This window comes from Blennius ocellaris (genome assembly GCF_963422515.1).
Source record: "Blennius ocellaris genome assembly, chromosome: 11".
NCBI lineage: Eukaryota > Metazoa > Chordata > Actinopteri > Blenniiformes > Blenniidae > Blennius > Blennius ocellaris.
In genome coordinates this window covers 24,913,180-24,931,273 of record NC_137660.1, presented here as the reverse complement: position 1 = coordinate 24,931,273, position 18,094 = coordinate 24,913,180, and the positions used below count along the sequence as shown (strand labels likewise).

The 18,094-nt window shown below is 40.3% G+C and overlaps 1 protein-coding gene across 1 annotated transcript in view; it reads right to left on the bottom strand.

The window, feature by feature from the left end:
• cdh13 (cadherin 13, H-cadherin (heart)) overlaps positions 1-18,094 on the bottom strand; it is a 397,592-nt gene that overhangs the window by 163,519 nt on the left and 215,979 nt on the right. The window contains exon 7 of the mRNA XM_080504779.1: positions 12,041-12,219. Within this exon, the coding sequence (XP_080360905.1) occupies positions 12,041-12,219 (179 nt within the window). The remainder of the gene's footprint in view (positions 1-12,040; positions 12,220-18,094) is intronic.

The following is an 18,094-nucleotide window of genomic DNA, read 5'->3' as shown; positions in this document are numbered from 1 at the left end:
TATGTCCAGGGAGATTTGCTGTTGTGAAGCTCAGGGTAGAGAGGGAGAGTAAACAGCAGGATGATGATGCCACTTTTCTACATTGAGTGTGTTCAGTCCAACACTGGCTGGAAACAAATAAGAAAATGAAAAAACTATATTAATTGAAAAGTGGAAGGTTGGTAGCTGGACTAACGGAGTCAAAGCCAGTTTACAGAATCCCACTGGTCCGCAAGGAGAATTACCACATGACTGCAACACATATACCACAATTTATGCTAATGCACACTTCCTCTCCTCATTTTCCCTCTCACGGTGCTAAAACCATCAAATCTGAGCTTCAGAGAGCTGATGTATATCTGTCCTGCTAAAATCACGAAGCAAATGTGTTGAATTTTTCAAGAAACCAGTGATGCTTCAACACATTTTTTAACAGTAGCAAAACACTGAGACTCGAGGTGAGATATTGGTCATGCTACCATGAACGATAGATACTAACTAACCACTGTGCAACCGTGCAGCCAAAACGTGGGTTTGTCCTAAAGCTAAAATTGTACTCCTAGAAACAGGGGTCGGCAACAGTCAAAGAGCTATTTGAACCCATTTCCCACAGAACACAACACACTGGGAGGGAGCCGCATGACCCCACCCAATCATTGCTATAATATTATATAACAGCGCATATATGTGTGACATCAGGGTTTTTAGAACCATGAGTGTAAGGGGTGTGGCTTTCAATGTCCTTCAATTGTTGTGTAATTCCAGATTATTTAGTGTTAAGTTAATAATTGCCACTCTCTGTGGCTGTGAGCATGAAACATTGGTCCTTTTCACCAGAACGTATCATTTAAATGGCCTTTATATTTACACTTCCGGGATATAACTCAGATTTTGCAAATTTCAGAGTTATCTGTCACCCAAAAGGAAGACAGCCTCCCGATTGTATTTTCTTGAGTCGAGGAAATGGCAACGAAAGGTGAACAACAATAATAATAATAACTAAATAAAAGAAAATGGTTTCACAGCAACATTCTTTTATTCCAATCACTGTACTTTCTCATGATGACAGGGTAAAATTAATTCCTGCCTGAAGTGTTATTGTTGGAGAAAGTAGTTGCACTGGAGTGTAAGAGCTGTTGACAAATATTCTTTATCAGGTCAATGAGAATGTGAAAAAAAGTGGTTTAAAAAAAAGACAAAAGAAATGAAGGTACACAACTGATGAGGCGACTGGATGAGAAAGTATAAGAGCAGAGAGAGAGCGAGAGAGAGAGAGAGAAGGAGGCATGAAGAGGGAGGTAAGAGTGCTGATTCTTTGGCTCAGCATAATGACAGTGCAGTGTCACCAGGACCTCCCTGACATTACTGAAGCCCTCACTTCCACTTACCACGGACATTTCCCTCCGAGCGGCAAGCAGTTGTCTCACCCTAATTATTCCTCCCTCCACCTGCATGCCTCACTCTCCTCGTCACTCCTCTCAGGTCCTACACCCTACTGTCCTTTCCTCACGCCTCTCTGCTGCCCTTTCAATACCTCCTTAGGACATGGGAAAAGTCACAACTCTCCACTCCCATAGATTACTTTTGAATTTTAAAAAGGTCTTGTGTTTTCCTTCTGTGTGCATAATAATTCAAATGAGCCAATATTTGAGCTTTTCATTCACCAGCTGTTGGTAGAGTGGATGTTTGAATGTGCGATATAGGAAATTGACTGCCATTATATTCCATCAATTTAAAATAATTAACAAGGAATGATTTAAATCATGAATATAGCCTCAATATTAGTCCCTGTTATGGAGTACAAAGCAGTATATTTCCACATCTTTCTTTGGGTAATTTAAAGTAGAAGTGGTAAGGGGCTGATCCCAAATGACAATGTGCAAATACAGGGTGGCACCAGATAAAGAGTGCTTGAAGTAAACCTACTCTCGTACATAGGGGACAATGCAAATGACACGGAAAAGCCACAAAGCCTGGAATTGAACCAGTGACTTCCCTGCTGTGAGACGTGAGAGCTAACCACTGCACAGTCCCTGATGAAACCATCCAGGTTACACGTACACGTTTAGAAACTGACCGACAAGCCTCCACACAGACTTTAATAATGCTCCAGAATCTATAAACGAATGCATTTGGAACCACTTGTTGCACATTTACAATTGCGATGTGACTTGTAAGTGTGTTTTCTGGCAGTAATGTGCCATCCTCTAATGTTTTATAATTTGAACAGATTGTGTTGTTGCAGTTCCTCTGCCACCATGCCACATGGACATACATAATGGATATTTGAAGAGTCATTACAGCACTCTGTGATGCCAAGCAGGTTACTGGATGCACAGAGTGGAAAGTCATTGCTGTCCTGTAATGCATGAACAAAATAGATTATAATTTTCTTTTACCTTGAAACTCAATATTTTGTCAATAAAGAAATTGAAATATTAAACATAGTGGTGTACTTTTCACCATCCAGTAAACAAAAACAAACCTAGTATGTACGATATAGATGTGTGAAGATCATACAATATGCAATGGCTGATATTGTAGATGTTCTACTCACTGCTCTATTGTAAAATCAAAATTCCACAAAAATTCCATTCATTTTCATGTAATATAATGCATTTTATCTCCACCTTCGCTCGGCTTTATCCGCGTCTGTTTCACCATTGTTCTCCTTTCCTAATGATCCAATTTCTCACTCCATCCCTCTTATTTCTCTTTCTTTCTTTGTTCAAACTACGCCTCTCATGTCTGCTCTTCTCGTGAGTATAATTCTCCAACTTGTTGTTCTGTAGCCCCAGATTTTCATTGACTACTGTCGGTGAGACTCAATTAAAGCAAGAGGGGAGGGAGAAAAAAGAAGAAGAAAAAAAGATTAACAATGTGCACTTTTACCCACAATGCCCTGGGGGCTCAATTTATCTCGAGGAATACTCATCCCTCCCCCACCAAAAAAAAAACTGTGATTGACACCTCTAACCTTCATTGGGGTGTAATCTTCATCTTTAGCACTCAGAGATCTAATTAATTAGGAGGAATCTCATTTCCTCACTAATGCAACTGGACAGAGGCATGATAGAGGAGGGAGAGAAGGAAGGGAGGAGATGGAGGGACTGAGATGAAGGGGGAAAGGAGGGGTGCTGCATTTCATCAATGCCCGTGGATGGTGTCCACCTTGTTCATTCCAGGGAAGAACAAGAGAGTGTGAGGTGGTTGGGTTCACACCAGCTACACTGTATTGATTACAGCTGCCAGAGCTCTGGCTACCGGCCATCACATAAGGAGACACTGCAGTAACAGTCTCTATAATGGAATATCTCGGTAATGTACTCAAGTGTTTTACTTTCTTTTCTGGACTTCCCTTTTGGGGTTAAAGCCATCGTCTATGAATGGGGGGAGCGGTAACTGATACATGGGCTGTTTCGGTGTTGTCTTCCCCTCACTGCGACCAAAATATGCCTCCTTTTGTTCAGTCATTCACACTAAGTCTATGCAAATAAAACACACAGATTGAAAGCTACCACTGTGAAAGCAGGGAAGTTACATTAATGAGCCCATTGCACAAAACCTTCTGTTTAACAATCAAACCTGAACTTGTTGTTTGCTGTTGGAAATGTCACTGTCAAAACATCCTCAAATGTCTGAACTGTAATTTGCATTCATCTGTTATTTTTCATATTATAATCATCTAAATGCGGTTTAGCAGTAAGTCACACTCGTGTGCATGATTAATTATTTGAAACATTTGAGACTCCTGGGTGATTTCCATTGTAAATATATCTCCCATTGGAATTAATTTGAGATATTGAAGGTCAGCAACACAGATATAGACACGCACACACACATACACACGATATACCTCCATCCAGAAGGAAAAAAAGTCACTTTTACCAGATCAGCAAGCTAATTGTGAGCAAGAGTATCAATTTGTGTGGTAAAAAACCAGCCTCCCTTTATAAAAGAACAAACTGGATCAAATCAGGGAGTATTTCCTGACCATCTTCTTCCAGCCTTTTACTATTAGTGGGCTGCCACACAAGATAATCTTCCTACATCCTCGCTCTCCTGAATCCTAAGTCCAACAATGGCCAGCATATGTCCTCCGTCACTGCTTCTATGACCTTCATCCCCTCCATCCTCTGCATCCTTTTCCTTTTCCTCAGCATCATCTCTCCTATATTCACGACCAAGCCTTCTCACTGAACTGTGCCACTGAAAACTGTTCAATAGAGTGAAATTAATGTGTCAAACTTTTTTTATTATAAGTCTTCAAATACAAGAGATGTGTTGTTTTCTTAAATTAAGCTGCAAATTCGTGTTTGCTCAAGGGTCATACTCTTCAAATGCAATTTATGGTAACTTACTTATTTGTTACAACCCTTAAAAAAGCTTAGAAGGGGATGCTAAAAATAAGCATTTGATCATCAGTGTGGAAGAATTTTACAGTTTCAGGTGATGGGAGTGCATTTGTAATTTCTAACATATTTCAAAAAGATGTCACCTCATCCACCATTATGGAAACAGACACTCTTCAGCATAAAAGAGGCCTCATAATGCCTCATAAAAGAGGCATCTTTTCTTTTGTAAATTTTTAACAACAGCACTGAAAACAGTATGAAACTTCTCAGAAAGAAAGTTTTTTTTTTTAACTGAGCAATTGTCTACACATCTGTCCAGTTCATAAAACAACGTGACTGCTGTAACCAGTTTGTTTCCACTCGGCTGCATTGATTCATCCACTGCTCCTGTGCCATGGGACTGGTGACAGGCCGACAGGAGGATATGATTAATATTTCCTGTCACTTTTTTTCTCCCGTGGCTGCCAGTAAGGTGAGAGCCACAATCTGCATGAACATGTTGGTATTTAATCCAACTGGGAATTTCAGGAACAAATGCATTCTTAATTCCAACAACACAAAAAAATATTTCAAAATTAACTTTAAAATTCTGGAAAAAAAGAAATGACATTTATTTCCAGGTCATTAGGATGCATCACAAATACAAGTATATGTAGATATTGATTATGAGATAGTTTTTATTTAAATTTACTTACCCATTCATAACCATATGATACTTTCAAGTGTGTCTGCCTTATATTATTTTGTGGCGCCACATAATTGTTCTCCATCAGGTGCCAGCATAAGTAACATCTGTTTTCTTGATGCTCCAGTTTCAAAGTGTAAAAAAATAAATAAATTCGACAAGAACATAGTTGAAAGAAACGTGTACTGTTAATATAAAATTACTGGTCTTCCCCTCGTAGCATACAATGATGATCATCTATTCTATTACCTACTATCCAGTGACGTGCGGTGAGGTTCACGGCTGATGACGCACTAACTCCTCAGGAGTTAGATTTACAATTGTAAGAACTGAAAAGAGCATCTTATTTCACTATTCATCCAACAGCATGTATTTTCTCACATATACATTAAAGACATTACGCAGACTGAAGAAAGTCATGCTGTATCAGAAATATTTCTGTAAAGTTCATATTGGCGATATGCTGAGGAACAGAAACGGGCAGAGTCACGTCATCCTGTTTAGATTGGATCGCACAGTCACATATGAAGCATAGCTCTCCACTGCCTCACCTTGGATTTCTGCCTTGTATTTGATTGCGGAAAGCTCGAATTCAGCAATTTTTACTGAATAAAATGTAAAAAAAAATGTCCTATTGATACTGAGTCATACTGAATATACATCTTTAACATAAATCAGTGGAAAATATTTATATTTATTTTATGTACTTTTTTATAAAAAAAAAGAAAAGGATTGGCCCACCATTGAGAGCAACAAGGGTGTCATTGTGTTGTCCAAGGACATTTTGACACATATTCAGACAGAGTCAATGGTTGTACCATCTATCATGAAACCACAGCACAGCTCATTCAACCACGTGCCACAGAAGTACACTGAATATACTGTTCACTGCAAGAATAAACATAAACAAATTCAACATATCAGACAGGGTGAAAGAAATGACCAATGCTTTCAATATTATCACTTTGTTGTACTACGTTCGGCAAAATTCAACAAATAGAAGAAAAACCACTCCAAATGTGCTGCTTTGAAATGCCTTTGAAAGTATTTCAGAGCAAACTGTAAATAGATAAATATAGTTATCGATTTTCTGAGGATCTTCTGTGTCTGAGACTCCGCTTACAGTTTTCAAGTGAAAGAAACAACTTCTTTAAAACATTGCTAGTGCGCATGCACACAACAGCCACCATTAACAATTGTTATGCATATGGGGGAGTAGATGGACAATAACAACAATGGCAGCCTCCAGAGTGTCATGACTCCCAGTCCATATTCTCCTGGGACTTAGTCATTTCATCGTTGATAGTCACCTGGAATAGCTTTGTTGTCTGTCCATATGAGTTTTCAGTGTTTCTGCCATTTCCGTGCAAATGTGAACGTTTTCTGAAACAAAAACGTTGCGTTTTTGATTGAAACGTTGCAAATGGTTCTTTAAGTTTCCTTCCTCCAAACTCTGAAGAGTATAGCTTTTGATATAAGTGCAAACTACTCAAAAAGCTGAGAATACAGACTGTTTTGGGTTATTAAAAACAAAGTCGCTGTCCCACCCCCCCCCCCCCTAAGAAAAAAGACGTCTGCAATTCTTATTTTTCCATTAATCCTCAACCAGATCTTTTCTGATCTCAGGTCCACGCAGGAACTGTGCCTCTTCACACTGACAGGTGTCTCTATGCCTTCTTGTTATCCAGCTTGAAGACCTACACTTTGTCCAGGCTGGCCTTGTGTCTCTCTCCACCCAGCTCATCTACTCACACCTTTCCAATCTCCAGACCATAATAGGGGGAATGAAAGGGAGTTTATAAACTGAAGTGTACATCAAATCTGCTGTAATGAAATCTTATCACCGTGTTCCCCGCGCTGTATTATTTGCATATAAATGACATAATATAATAACTCTTCGGCCTCTACCTGGGAGGAGTAAATATTTCTCTGTCTGCTTTGTCTCGTCGCTGTGACACGAGGAAACGAGATGCTAATTGAAGAGAGGAACGCATCTTTATGTTACGACTGACATTCAATTATGTTTGTGGGATCAGATTAGGTGGTGGCCCCCGAAATGTTTGAAAACAACATTTTGCAGAGTGGCAACTCTGAAAGCAGTTGAGGAAGTAATTTGAATGGCCGTTTGAGGCCTGTGCTGAATGGTGCTGTTCTGAATGGAATCGCTATGCTATGACCTGCGAGTAATTGGATGTCCACAGTGAAGTGTTGACAGAGTAAGGGAGGAGAGGCTGACAGAAATAATAATAATAAAAAAAGAAAAATGGCAGCGAGGCAAGGAGACGGAGAAAAAAAACAACTAAACAAAATAAAAATAAGCAAAGAAACAATGAATGATGAACAGGCATAGTGGAAATAAATATGAGCTTTGGGTTGAGGGGAATGCAGAGATCCTGATAACAAAAAAGGCAGAAAATGGATGCGGGTTTTCTCCCAAAGAGTGTAAGCTGCCAAAGTTCCAGTTGTCATTCATCACAGAGCACACATGTAGCCACCCTGTCCGCCGAGCCAAATAAGCCATTAGACAGGATAAGCTTCCTTATCAGCCAGGCGCCGTCAGGAAGCGTGCCGCCAAGGTCACACCGAACAAACACCAGGTCACTTTACTTACAGCCACTAGTGTATACAATACTGTTGATCATGGATAATTGTGTCCAGCCATTTACCCGTCATTCCAGGTTTGTACCATAGCAGAGCGGATAATGTAAAGCAAATAAGTTTAAAGTCTTTTATACACACAATACACAATCAAAGACAATTTGCCAGCAGATGATGTGTGACACTCAATGAAGATTGTTCCTCGTTATGTCAAGAGAAGCATGTTATTTATTTACAAAGGCTGCAGACGACTCAGCGTTCTCAAAGTGAAGTATGATAATTTTTCTTTGACTTTCACTTAGAGGTGCAAATGTTTGTTTTTTTCATCCCAACAGTGATCAGGAAGTCCCCTTCTCTTGTACTTTATTTGCTAATACTTAATTTCTTTTCTGTCAGGTGCAGCTATTTAAAGGTACGCATCACAATTCCACCACAAACAAAAACATGCGCGTGCACACACACACACGGGCACACAAACGCATCCACTTTATCCCCGTGTAATTCACCTTTGTAGAACACGGAGGGGGACGGAGGGGTCGGTCGACTCCATCGATTGGCTATCCTGAGCAGTGACAGCTCCCAGATTGGCCAGAGAGCATTAGGGAGTCAGAAAGTCACACTGCCATTAGCAGTCTGTCCTCTCTGGTTACAGCCTGCCAGCGTACGGACACTCCGTAGACTAAAATAGATTACAATGATTGGTGTGTGTGTGTGTGTGTGTGAGTGTGTGTGTGTGTGTGTGTGTGCGTGCCAAGAGAGAGGGCATGCCAAGATAAAGTGATCATTCTATCACTGCTATACTGTTAGTTCAGATGTATTCTGCAGTTCAAGTCAATAACATTGTCAGTGTGTTTCATTAGTCTCATTTATTATGTAACATCACCATTCAGAAGATATTTTCCTTCTACCTGCATCAGAGGAAACTTTTTCTGTTTAATACTCTCTTTGAATGTCAGAAAATTAATATGGCATGTCTCAAATGACGCTATAAATCAGAAAGAATATAACAGCGTACTTTGCGTCTACATGTATTCATGTGAGGATCTGCGCTTGTTACACACCGCTGTACATACAGATGAAAACCAAATGAATCAAAAGCAAAGGCCTGTTGGGATTCAGAGAAATCTTGTTAGATTGAAGACAAAAAGGAGATTTCAGTGCTGACCACCTCCTCCTCCTGCCACCCTCCTCCTTCTCAGCTCTCCTCACTTCTTTTCTGATTCCAATCTCCATTGCTCCAATTCACAAGCCTCTAAAAAGGATAAACTGCAGCCGCGATGTGACAATCGGAGGTGGTGCATGAAAGCACCGTTGACCGGGGAAACGAAGGTTAGATTGATAAATCAGCCAGCCTGAGATATTGAAACTTTTTTTTTTTCTTTGGCAGGATCCTCGAGGATGTGCTCAGCATTAAGCCTGTCCATCTAACATCTCTGAAGGTTTTATTTGTTTTATTTATTTTTTGTTGTGTCTGCACAATTGATTTATTCAGTCAAATAAAGCCATGTTGACTTCACTGACATATTCTAAGCATAGACACTCCCTCTCTGGTCTGGTTTATGTATCGGCTCTTCTGCTAAATAATAATACAATCAAAGCAGAGCTGCAAACTGTCAAATCTATACGTTCATGCCACACATGCTTTGCCTTAACAGTTTGGTAGTAAAATGGTTGTATGACCAAATGTCTGAATGCAAATGTTATATGTTATTCTGATTATGTTTGACACCCCTCATATAAAGGCAACACATTTTTTTGATGGGTACAATATATCGGGCGTTTCTGTGTGTGGATGTAAACCGTCATACCAGCTACATTTATAATTTTTATTCTGCATTCATTTCATTTTAAGTTCACTTCCTTCTTTGCTTGTGAAATTTGTGAATTCGTGAAACCGATATTACCATTTTTGTTCTTGTGACTGTGTCTCAAGAGGATTTCCTCACCCATTCACAGATTGTACCATGCAAATACTCGCCCCTAATCATGCAACAGGACAGAAATATAAACCATCTACATATTTCAGAGAGATAACCTAACACCTTGCTTACTGCTTCTGTCAGGCTGCCATACTCTTTCTCTCACGGAGGCCAGGAGGGTGGACCGCGCTTATTAATATTGGCGAGTGCTTTCAACCCCTCATGTCCTCTTTCTCATTACCAGTCAAATTTATTCCCTGTCAAATCTCATCATAAACAATAAGTTAAAGACTGGAAACCCTTTGCCTCTCTATATTGACTTTTCTGCTTTCAAATTATCATTCACTGACACATGCAAAAAAAAAAAAGTTCAATGGTTTAAGATTCCGGCAGGAATAAGGTAGATGCACACATTGCAAAGCCTTAAGCTCAAAAGCACAAATTTGCAGCTCTCACAACAGGTTGAGATATTTGCAGAGTAGATTGATTAAAGGAAAATTCCAGCGAGCGAAAGACAGATGGACTCCTTTATCTTTTCAAAAGGATGAAAATGGCCTCACCCTGCAGCAATATTAGCCGTCAAAAATTACTGCCTGCCATTGATCCAACAATGTCGTGTGTCAGAACGATATTAAATGGGGGGGGGGGTCTTGAGCAAGGTGGAGAGCACAAACAGTGGTGGAATAAATGTGCATATCAAGACTGGATTTTATGCCTCAGAGAAAACACTAACAGGAAAATCAAACTGATTTCGATGTGACAAAATTGATTTTCCAATTTTCTCCGGATTGCTTTCCGTTTCCCCGGGGCAGGAAAGGAGTGTATCCAAATACACTGAGAGCCCTGTCTAAATCATGTCTGTGGAATCTGGAGAACAGAAGTTATCCTTTCCTCCTTTGCTTTGCGTCTTTCCTGTCAAACACATCACATTGCACACATAGGCTAGCCTAAAAGACTATATCCTGCATGGCAGATAGAAACAGTGTGTGTGATGTTCGAATCTTATTTATGAGAAGGCGCTTAAGTGGCTGTGTTCACCCATCTTGTTTAAAGCGGCGAGAGTAGTTTAAAACTAATACACGCTGTACCTCCATTGGGCTTTTTTGGAAAAGACATTTTTACTGGTATCCACAGCCAGACACCTACTAAAACGAGGCGTATACTAAAAGCAAGGCTCATTTATAAATGATGGAGGTGTGGGGATGAGGGGAGAGATGCATACAGATACAACATGAAGATAATGATGAACAGCATTTCAGGCTCATACTGCTTGTAGGTGGCCTACTCTGCATTTATATTAACACCACACAAGTCAGCATATCACATGCATGGATTAGTCAGGGCTGTTTAGCTGCTTCGTAGTAAAAATAAATAGGAATTAGATACCACTTGGTATGCACTTTGGATCTCAGTTTTTACAGGTCTAAAACAAACTTATTGGGTAAAATGAAAGAAATTCACAGTGGGATTAAAGGAGTTTTCTCTATATTAAAATACAGAAATCACTTAAATGCAAAGGTTGTCTTTTCAGAGATTAATTCTACAGAAAAACAAAACTTCCCATATAGTTGATAAAAAAAAAGGAAAGGAAGAAGAAAAGGATAAGCACCAGGAGTCAAAGAAGATGAAGAACTCTACTGAGATTCATCGGGGGAAAAAACAGGCTGGCAGTTGTTGTCAAACAGAACAACAACAAGAACTAGATGAAAATCAAGAACAAAAACAAACAAAAAAAAAAAACAAGATATAAAATCAAAGAAGAAGAAGATTAAGAAGCTATCATCTTTTCACATCGAAGAAAAGACACTCAAACAGCTTGGTTTCTCACTCGCCCCCAGTGCTCGCTGCATTGATTGCGTCTCACTTTATCGGACTTTTATCAATTACGCCCGCAATAAATAGTTTACTGTAGCCGGTGGATTGGCTCATCAGGCCAGTTAGCCGCCATGGTTCCAGCAGTTCCGGATGGAAGGTTTTTCAACCGGGCTTGTTGGACACCACCAGAGCTGGCGGATGCGCGTGTATCACCTCAATTAAACTATTTGCTAAGTGTCTGACAACAGCTAATATTCCTCTTCCAGGAGCGAACCCAATCGATGTTCTGGCATTCGTCACCCCGCTGGAAAAGCAATCATCCCGTTGTCTCGCTCTGGTGGGATGGGAGGAATGGAAAGATGCTCATCTAGCGTCTGCTGGTTGGAACTCAGCCGCACTCCGTCTCACACACACACACACACACACACACACACACACACACACTAACGCAGGATGCATATACTGCCCACGCACACCTACATCTTCACGTACACACTTTCCTCAAGTCGGTTCTCTGGCAGCAACGGTGACACATTTTGAGGGAGAAGACTTAGAAGCTTCATTTTGGAAATGCCACTGACAAGTGTGAGATATGTGACAACATCCTGTCCAGCAAAAACACACAGGCACTTCAGGGAGCCGATATCCGCCACACAGGAGCATAGAGACGTTTCGCCGAGCTCACCCACCTCTCTGTCAAGCAGCATTGGGGAGATGACGGTGACGATGTCGCCTCTTTCCGCGTCAATGTAGAACATGTTGGGTGAAGGTTTGTCAGGTGACTGTTTGACAATGTTGTAGCGCAGTGCGGCGTTGTCTGTCAGAGGGTCGTCGGCGTCGAACGCAGTCATCGTCATCACGGTGGTTCCTGGACAGAACAATGAAGGACAAAGTTGAGCACTTTAAATGAGATTTAATGACACAATCATGCATCCATCTTTGTTCCTGCTTTGTATCGAGAGTACTGAAAGCTGAACATCTCCGTTTTAAATTACTTCCTCAAGCTCTTCTGGGGGACGCCAACCCAGAGATATAATTTCGAACCTGGGGTCTCCTATCGCTCGGATGTGTCTGGTGAATCTCCAATGCAAGGGCATCAAATATAAGGCCCCTTTTGTAAATAGTGTTTGTCATGTTTTCCTGTTAATTTCATTCTTTCTATGCTTATACTAATCACGGCTTAGCACTGTATATATGAATATTTAGTATTACTTTTGTAAATGTTTAAATTCTGTCTTAATGATATTTAATTTTAACTTATATTTGTTCTGTGTTGTATTCTGTGTGGAGCTCAAAGAGCTACAGAGAATTTTCCTCCGGGATAAATAAAGTATTTCCATTCTATTCCATTGCATTCCATTCCATATCCTACTGTAGATTTTAGGTCTAAAATTAGAGCAATTGTGGAAGCGAGACGCATGAAAGACAACATTTCAAACTGCTACACTTCAGACAGCTGCTTTAAAAAGTTGCCCTTTCTGTATTAATGTGTTTTTCTCCCTCATGTCAGCTCTAACAGCAGGGTGCACTTTATTTGATAATGGGAAGAAAAATGGAAATCTTGCCCTGTGCAGCTGAGCTGAAATAGGAGGCAATCCTTGATACAGCGTCAGCCCCTCAATCTGTGTGTCTCGAGTGTGATGAGATACACGCACAACAATTCCGCCGGACAGACAGTAAATCTGTTTATGCACACACCGAGGCGAGTTGAATGACATAAATTATGTCATGGGAACTTGGCTTTAGTCCTTGTAAGGGACGGGATTTTGCAGAAATATGGCGGTGTTAGGAGATTTCACTTGTTACAACATAAGTGGCAACTTTCACATGCACTTGTACACACACAGCCTGACACACACACACATACCTTGCAGGACAAAACATTAATGTATATTCACAAGGTGTGGATTTATAATTAACTCAGCATAATCCTACAATTTAACCTTAAAACATGTCTTTACATGGAATTCAACCTTTTTTTTTTTTCTTAGTGGAACAATTTTGTCTGTACAGTCACATCAATCCCCCAAGGATTCAATCGGATTGACTTTCCCTCAGTAACACAGGACAAGGTCTTGTGTGCAAGCACATATTTATTCCTGATTTTTTGTTCATACTTTTTCAGAAACACAGAATTGATGCAGACTGAATTCCTACAGATTCACTCTACATATCAGGGGACCTTCAATGACCTTTAAATTTAAACTTTAAAAGGTTTTATTTGTTGTGGTGCAGAGTATATGTGATGGAAACATTCATATTTTCAGTAAACCAAATATTTACTCCCAAAAATGATAATAGTCTAAACATTAAGCCAATTTCAATTAAACTTCCTGGTTCGAAATACGGTGAAATATCCCGAAAATTGCTTTACCCAATATGTAATGAAATCCCTGAAAGAGATTTAATTTCAATAAGACATGGAGAATACGCTCTTTGTCTTTTGAACAATGCCCTGTGTTATATACACTGCATCACCATTTGGCACCACATGTTCTGGCAGCGTGCACTCAGACCCCCTCTGGTGAAGCGACCGCTCGCTAAATACTTTATTTGTTTTAAGTTTGCCTCACACTGATAAATATATCTTACTGCTTTCTAATGAGACGGCATGCAGAACTGATCATGTTGAGCGTGAAATATGAAAGGACCTAAATAATGCAGAAAGTATTTCAGTAAATGACTTGAATCAACATGTCTTACCTGCAATAATTCATCATTTCTAAACTACCACAGGTAACGAATATGGATAATAATGAGATTTTTGGTTTTTCTCTTCAGGGATTCGTCGCATCAATCATGTTTCAACAAATTTTGAAAATGCTTCCAATAATTTTATGACGCGTATTTGACCGATGGGTTCATTCCTCCGTTCATTGGTTCATCTGTGGGTATGCAGATGGTGAGTGAGCCCATTCTGTGCGCCGGAGGTTCTTGTGCAGTGTGGACAGAGAATTGAGGCAGACCCGTTTGTGCAGTTCTTCTGTATCTGCCTGGCAGACTGTACTGAGTTACATGGTCCCAGTCGCAGGGTGTGAGCCCTGACCTGCCCCATACAGTATATACTTATCAAAAGAGTCCAATACCAAACAGTAAAAATTAGACGGCATGGCTCATTAACATTGTTTCATGCTTCTCCCTAATGCCCAACAGTGCTTTGACACAGCGCATTAGCCAAACTACTCAAATAAGACCCAAAAAGGCGAAGTGAAAATATGCACAGTCTACATAAAAATAATAGTGGCTTAGTAGCAAATGTCTTTAGTCCAGTTGAAGGTAATGAGGGGCAGAGAGGTGTGGGCTTTTTCCCCTTGGCATTTGCACTTGAAGGTGAACCATTAATGTTTAAGTAAACTGGTAATCCTTCCTTTGCAGGATAATTACACAGTCCCATCTCCTCCATTACCTATACTCTGTTCCACTTCACACCTCGGAAGCAGCACTGTTAAGAGATAATTCAGCAATCGTGCGCACAAACACACACCGACCTGCGGCGAATCAGACTGTTAAAAACGATGACTAAATTGGTTATCTTGAACAGATCTCAGTGAATTATGTTCTCATTTTGTTGGAAAGTGGGCGGGGGTGGGGGGTGGGAAGGGGGTCTCATGAACGTATTACATGTTGAATGTGATATCAGAAGGAAGCTGACCTGCTCAGCGCTCCCTGTCTACATCAGATACTATCATTTTACCCACAAATCTACATCATGTAACCAGTAAACCGCCAAGATACAACAGCACCATCAGCATCAATCCACTCATGATATTCATCTAGTCTTTTGTATGTGGACAATCGCGGAGGGTATGACTCCGTCCTCTGATGTCTGGAGTGTTTAATCATACAATGATATCGTGCGGGTGGTCTCAGTGAAGAGTCATTGCCCTGTCTTATCGGCTTCATCCTCTGGCAGGAGCCACGGCTCAATCAATCCTAACTACATTAGATGTCTATATGGTGGTACGGATGCACAGGACTGCCATTACCTCTCTATCACCTGTGCCCATCTGCCGAGATGCTGGATGACACCAGCTCCGACTGGAAAGCCAGCAAACACTGTGTGATGCATGTCTATCAAGTTACTGTATAATGATTTACCCCCCCCCCAAAAAAAAATAGGAGTGAGAAGAAACAGCAGACCTCTGCGGTAAAACATCACCGACTCACACATTAAAAGACTCAACAACTGACAGGAAGAAAAAAGCAAGTGCGGATACAAATGTTGTGGATTAATGTCATCAGATAGACTGGTGGGACATGGTGCGGTTGCCTACAGCTCCCTTCTATAGCTTTTTCAAACACCGAGGGAAATCAGAGGGGGCCGGCAGATCTGTAGGTGCCACCAGGGAGCTGACATCGTGTGAAAAGCCAAGATGAAGCAAGAGAGCATAGAAAAAAAAAAACCCTGGAAAAAAACTGAGAAACGTAGTATATCTTTGGGTTGACTGAGTGTGACTGACATTGTGTCTGCATGGATGTGAGTGATTGAAATTTCACTTTCAATTATTCAACATGTTTATTCCCCAAAAAGGAGTAAGATGTAAATGAATTTAAATCAAGTGAGAGCATAAAAACAAAAAAAAGAAGAGAAAGAGCTGACCCTTCGTATTCTCAGGTGTGAATGAGATCAAAGAAATCGAGATGAATCCTCTTTGTTTAATACCAAACCTAAGCACTTGTTTAATTAGAGGCACACACTCAAAAGCAAAATGCAGAGAAGATTGAAATGCATGCATGGGAATTTGGGAAAGAAAATTGCAAGGTGAGAGAGAGAGAAGAGGAGATGAGGAGGAAAGAAATGCTTCATTCATTATTTTGTGCTACTTTATCCAATTTGTGTGTCGCACTCCCACAGCCTCACCTACCAGTGATTTAAAATCACCAATTACCCTCAACTGCATGTAGTGTGGAATTGTGGGAGTAAACTAAAACATGCCAACACTGCACAGAGAGGCTAGGAATCAAAACCTTACTGCCATGAGGTAAGAGAGCTTAAAATAAAGCAGAGGGATTGTCATGAGATAATTCTGGCAACTGCTTTTGTCCGTGAAATACTGCTGCCGCTGAGTGTTTTCAAAAAGTTCCACCTTGGGAGCCGTTTTCTGAAAGTTATGTTTTCCGTGGCTCCGAGAGTCTGTGTCGTGTCTCCATGTGCATGAAACTTCCTTTCCTTTCTTGGAACAAAAACTGCATCCTATTGAGCTGCACTTTATGTCTTTTAAGGATCACAGCGACGGTGTTTGCGAAAACAGTGCAGGCAATTGGTGAAGTGGTGATCAGCAAGTCTTTTTCACTGGACTGGACATTGTTCTCTACCCGTCTGTGCAATCTGCCTGCTTTTTGTTGCTGCCCACACCACCCCTCAGTGTGAGGATGCCGGGGCATCTGCTTCTCTGTCTTTTGATAAAACAACTATTTCAAAAAAGATGATTGCAAAAATCTGATTTTTTTTTCCCTAAATAAACTCTTTTGAACTCTCTTGAAGTGCTCTTTTTGCAATAGTTGTCTTCAAGACTTTCTGACTATTTTTTTTTTATTATTTTCTGTACAATAAGCCGTTGGTTTTGAGATGGAGTGATTATACAAGTGCTTCAGTCGCAGAGTGGAACCAACCACATTCTCAAGTGAGGTTGAGGACTTAATAGTGTTTTCGAAAATACACTGTTTTAGGGAGTAGCTCATGTTATGTCGCTTCTATAAATGTGTTTCAGTCTGGTGAAGTTGTTCATGTTGTCGGCCAGAACAGAAAACACACCTGCAATCTTGCCCACTTGCCGGTCCTGACTGAACACATATTTGTTAAATTTCTCTGTCTCATTAAACTGACTTGTCTGTGCCTACCTCTTTGGGAACCATCAGCAGTGCACCACCTGTTTTCCAGCTCATTTATTACATTAGATTTCACCTGTTTACCAGTCTGCTACCTGGCCTACTGCCACTACAACTGTACCAAAAGCATCTCCTGGAGGGGGTATTTTCTGTCAAGGCTGGACACTCAAAGTATCTTGTCTCAATCGAATTGCCGGGAGGGAGAGAAAAAAAATTAATGAACCCCCCTCCAAATAAATAAACCCCAAAACAGCCTCAGTTTCATCACTATTTAATTATTTATGTATTTAATTAATTAATTAATTTAACACTTTCCCTTTAATCTATAATTCAACCCACTATGATGCTGCCAGCATGGTCATATCAGCTTATTCACTAGCAATTTAATTGTCATGCAATCTGTATCATAGCTTTGAGTGAGAAACTCCATAATTTTCTTAAAGGAAAACAGGCATCAACCTGCCTTGACTTTACATAAAACGCAAAGTAAAAAAGTGTTTTTTTTAATTTTTAAATGTCTTTGATTTATAAAGTGGCAACACAGATTCATCCATTATTTCTCTTTAGCTGTTGGGTCCAATGAGAATGACTATCATGATCATCTTCATCATCTTTCTGCCTCAATTTCCACTTATGATGCAAAATCTCAGCTGGTCCTGAATCCCGCCTGTGCTGTTTTCCCCCACACTTTGCATGGTTTGTAACTAGAAATTGATTGCATTACTTTTTTTTTTTTGTTGCAAATATAAAAAGGTTGATAGGAATCAATATTTATAGCAATGAATTGAAGAAAAAAGTTGTTTCCCTGAAGTTTTGATGACTCAGTCAGTTAGAAAACTTCCCCAAATGAATGAATTTAGATGCAATAAGAGCAGCGGCTGAAGCCGGAGATGTAGAAAGCTGTTGTGGTGCTC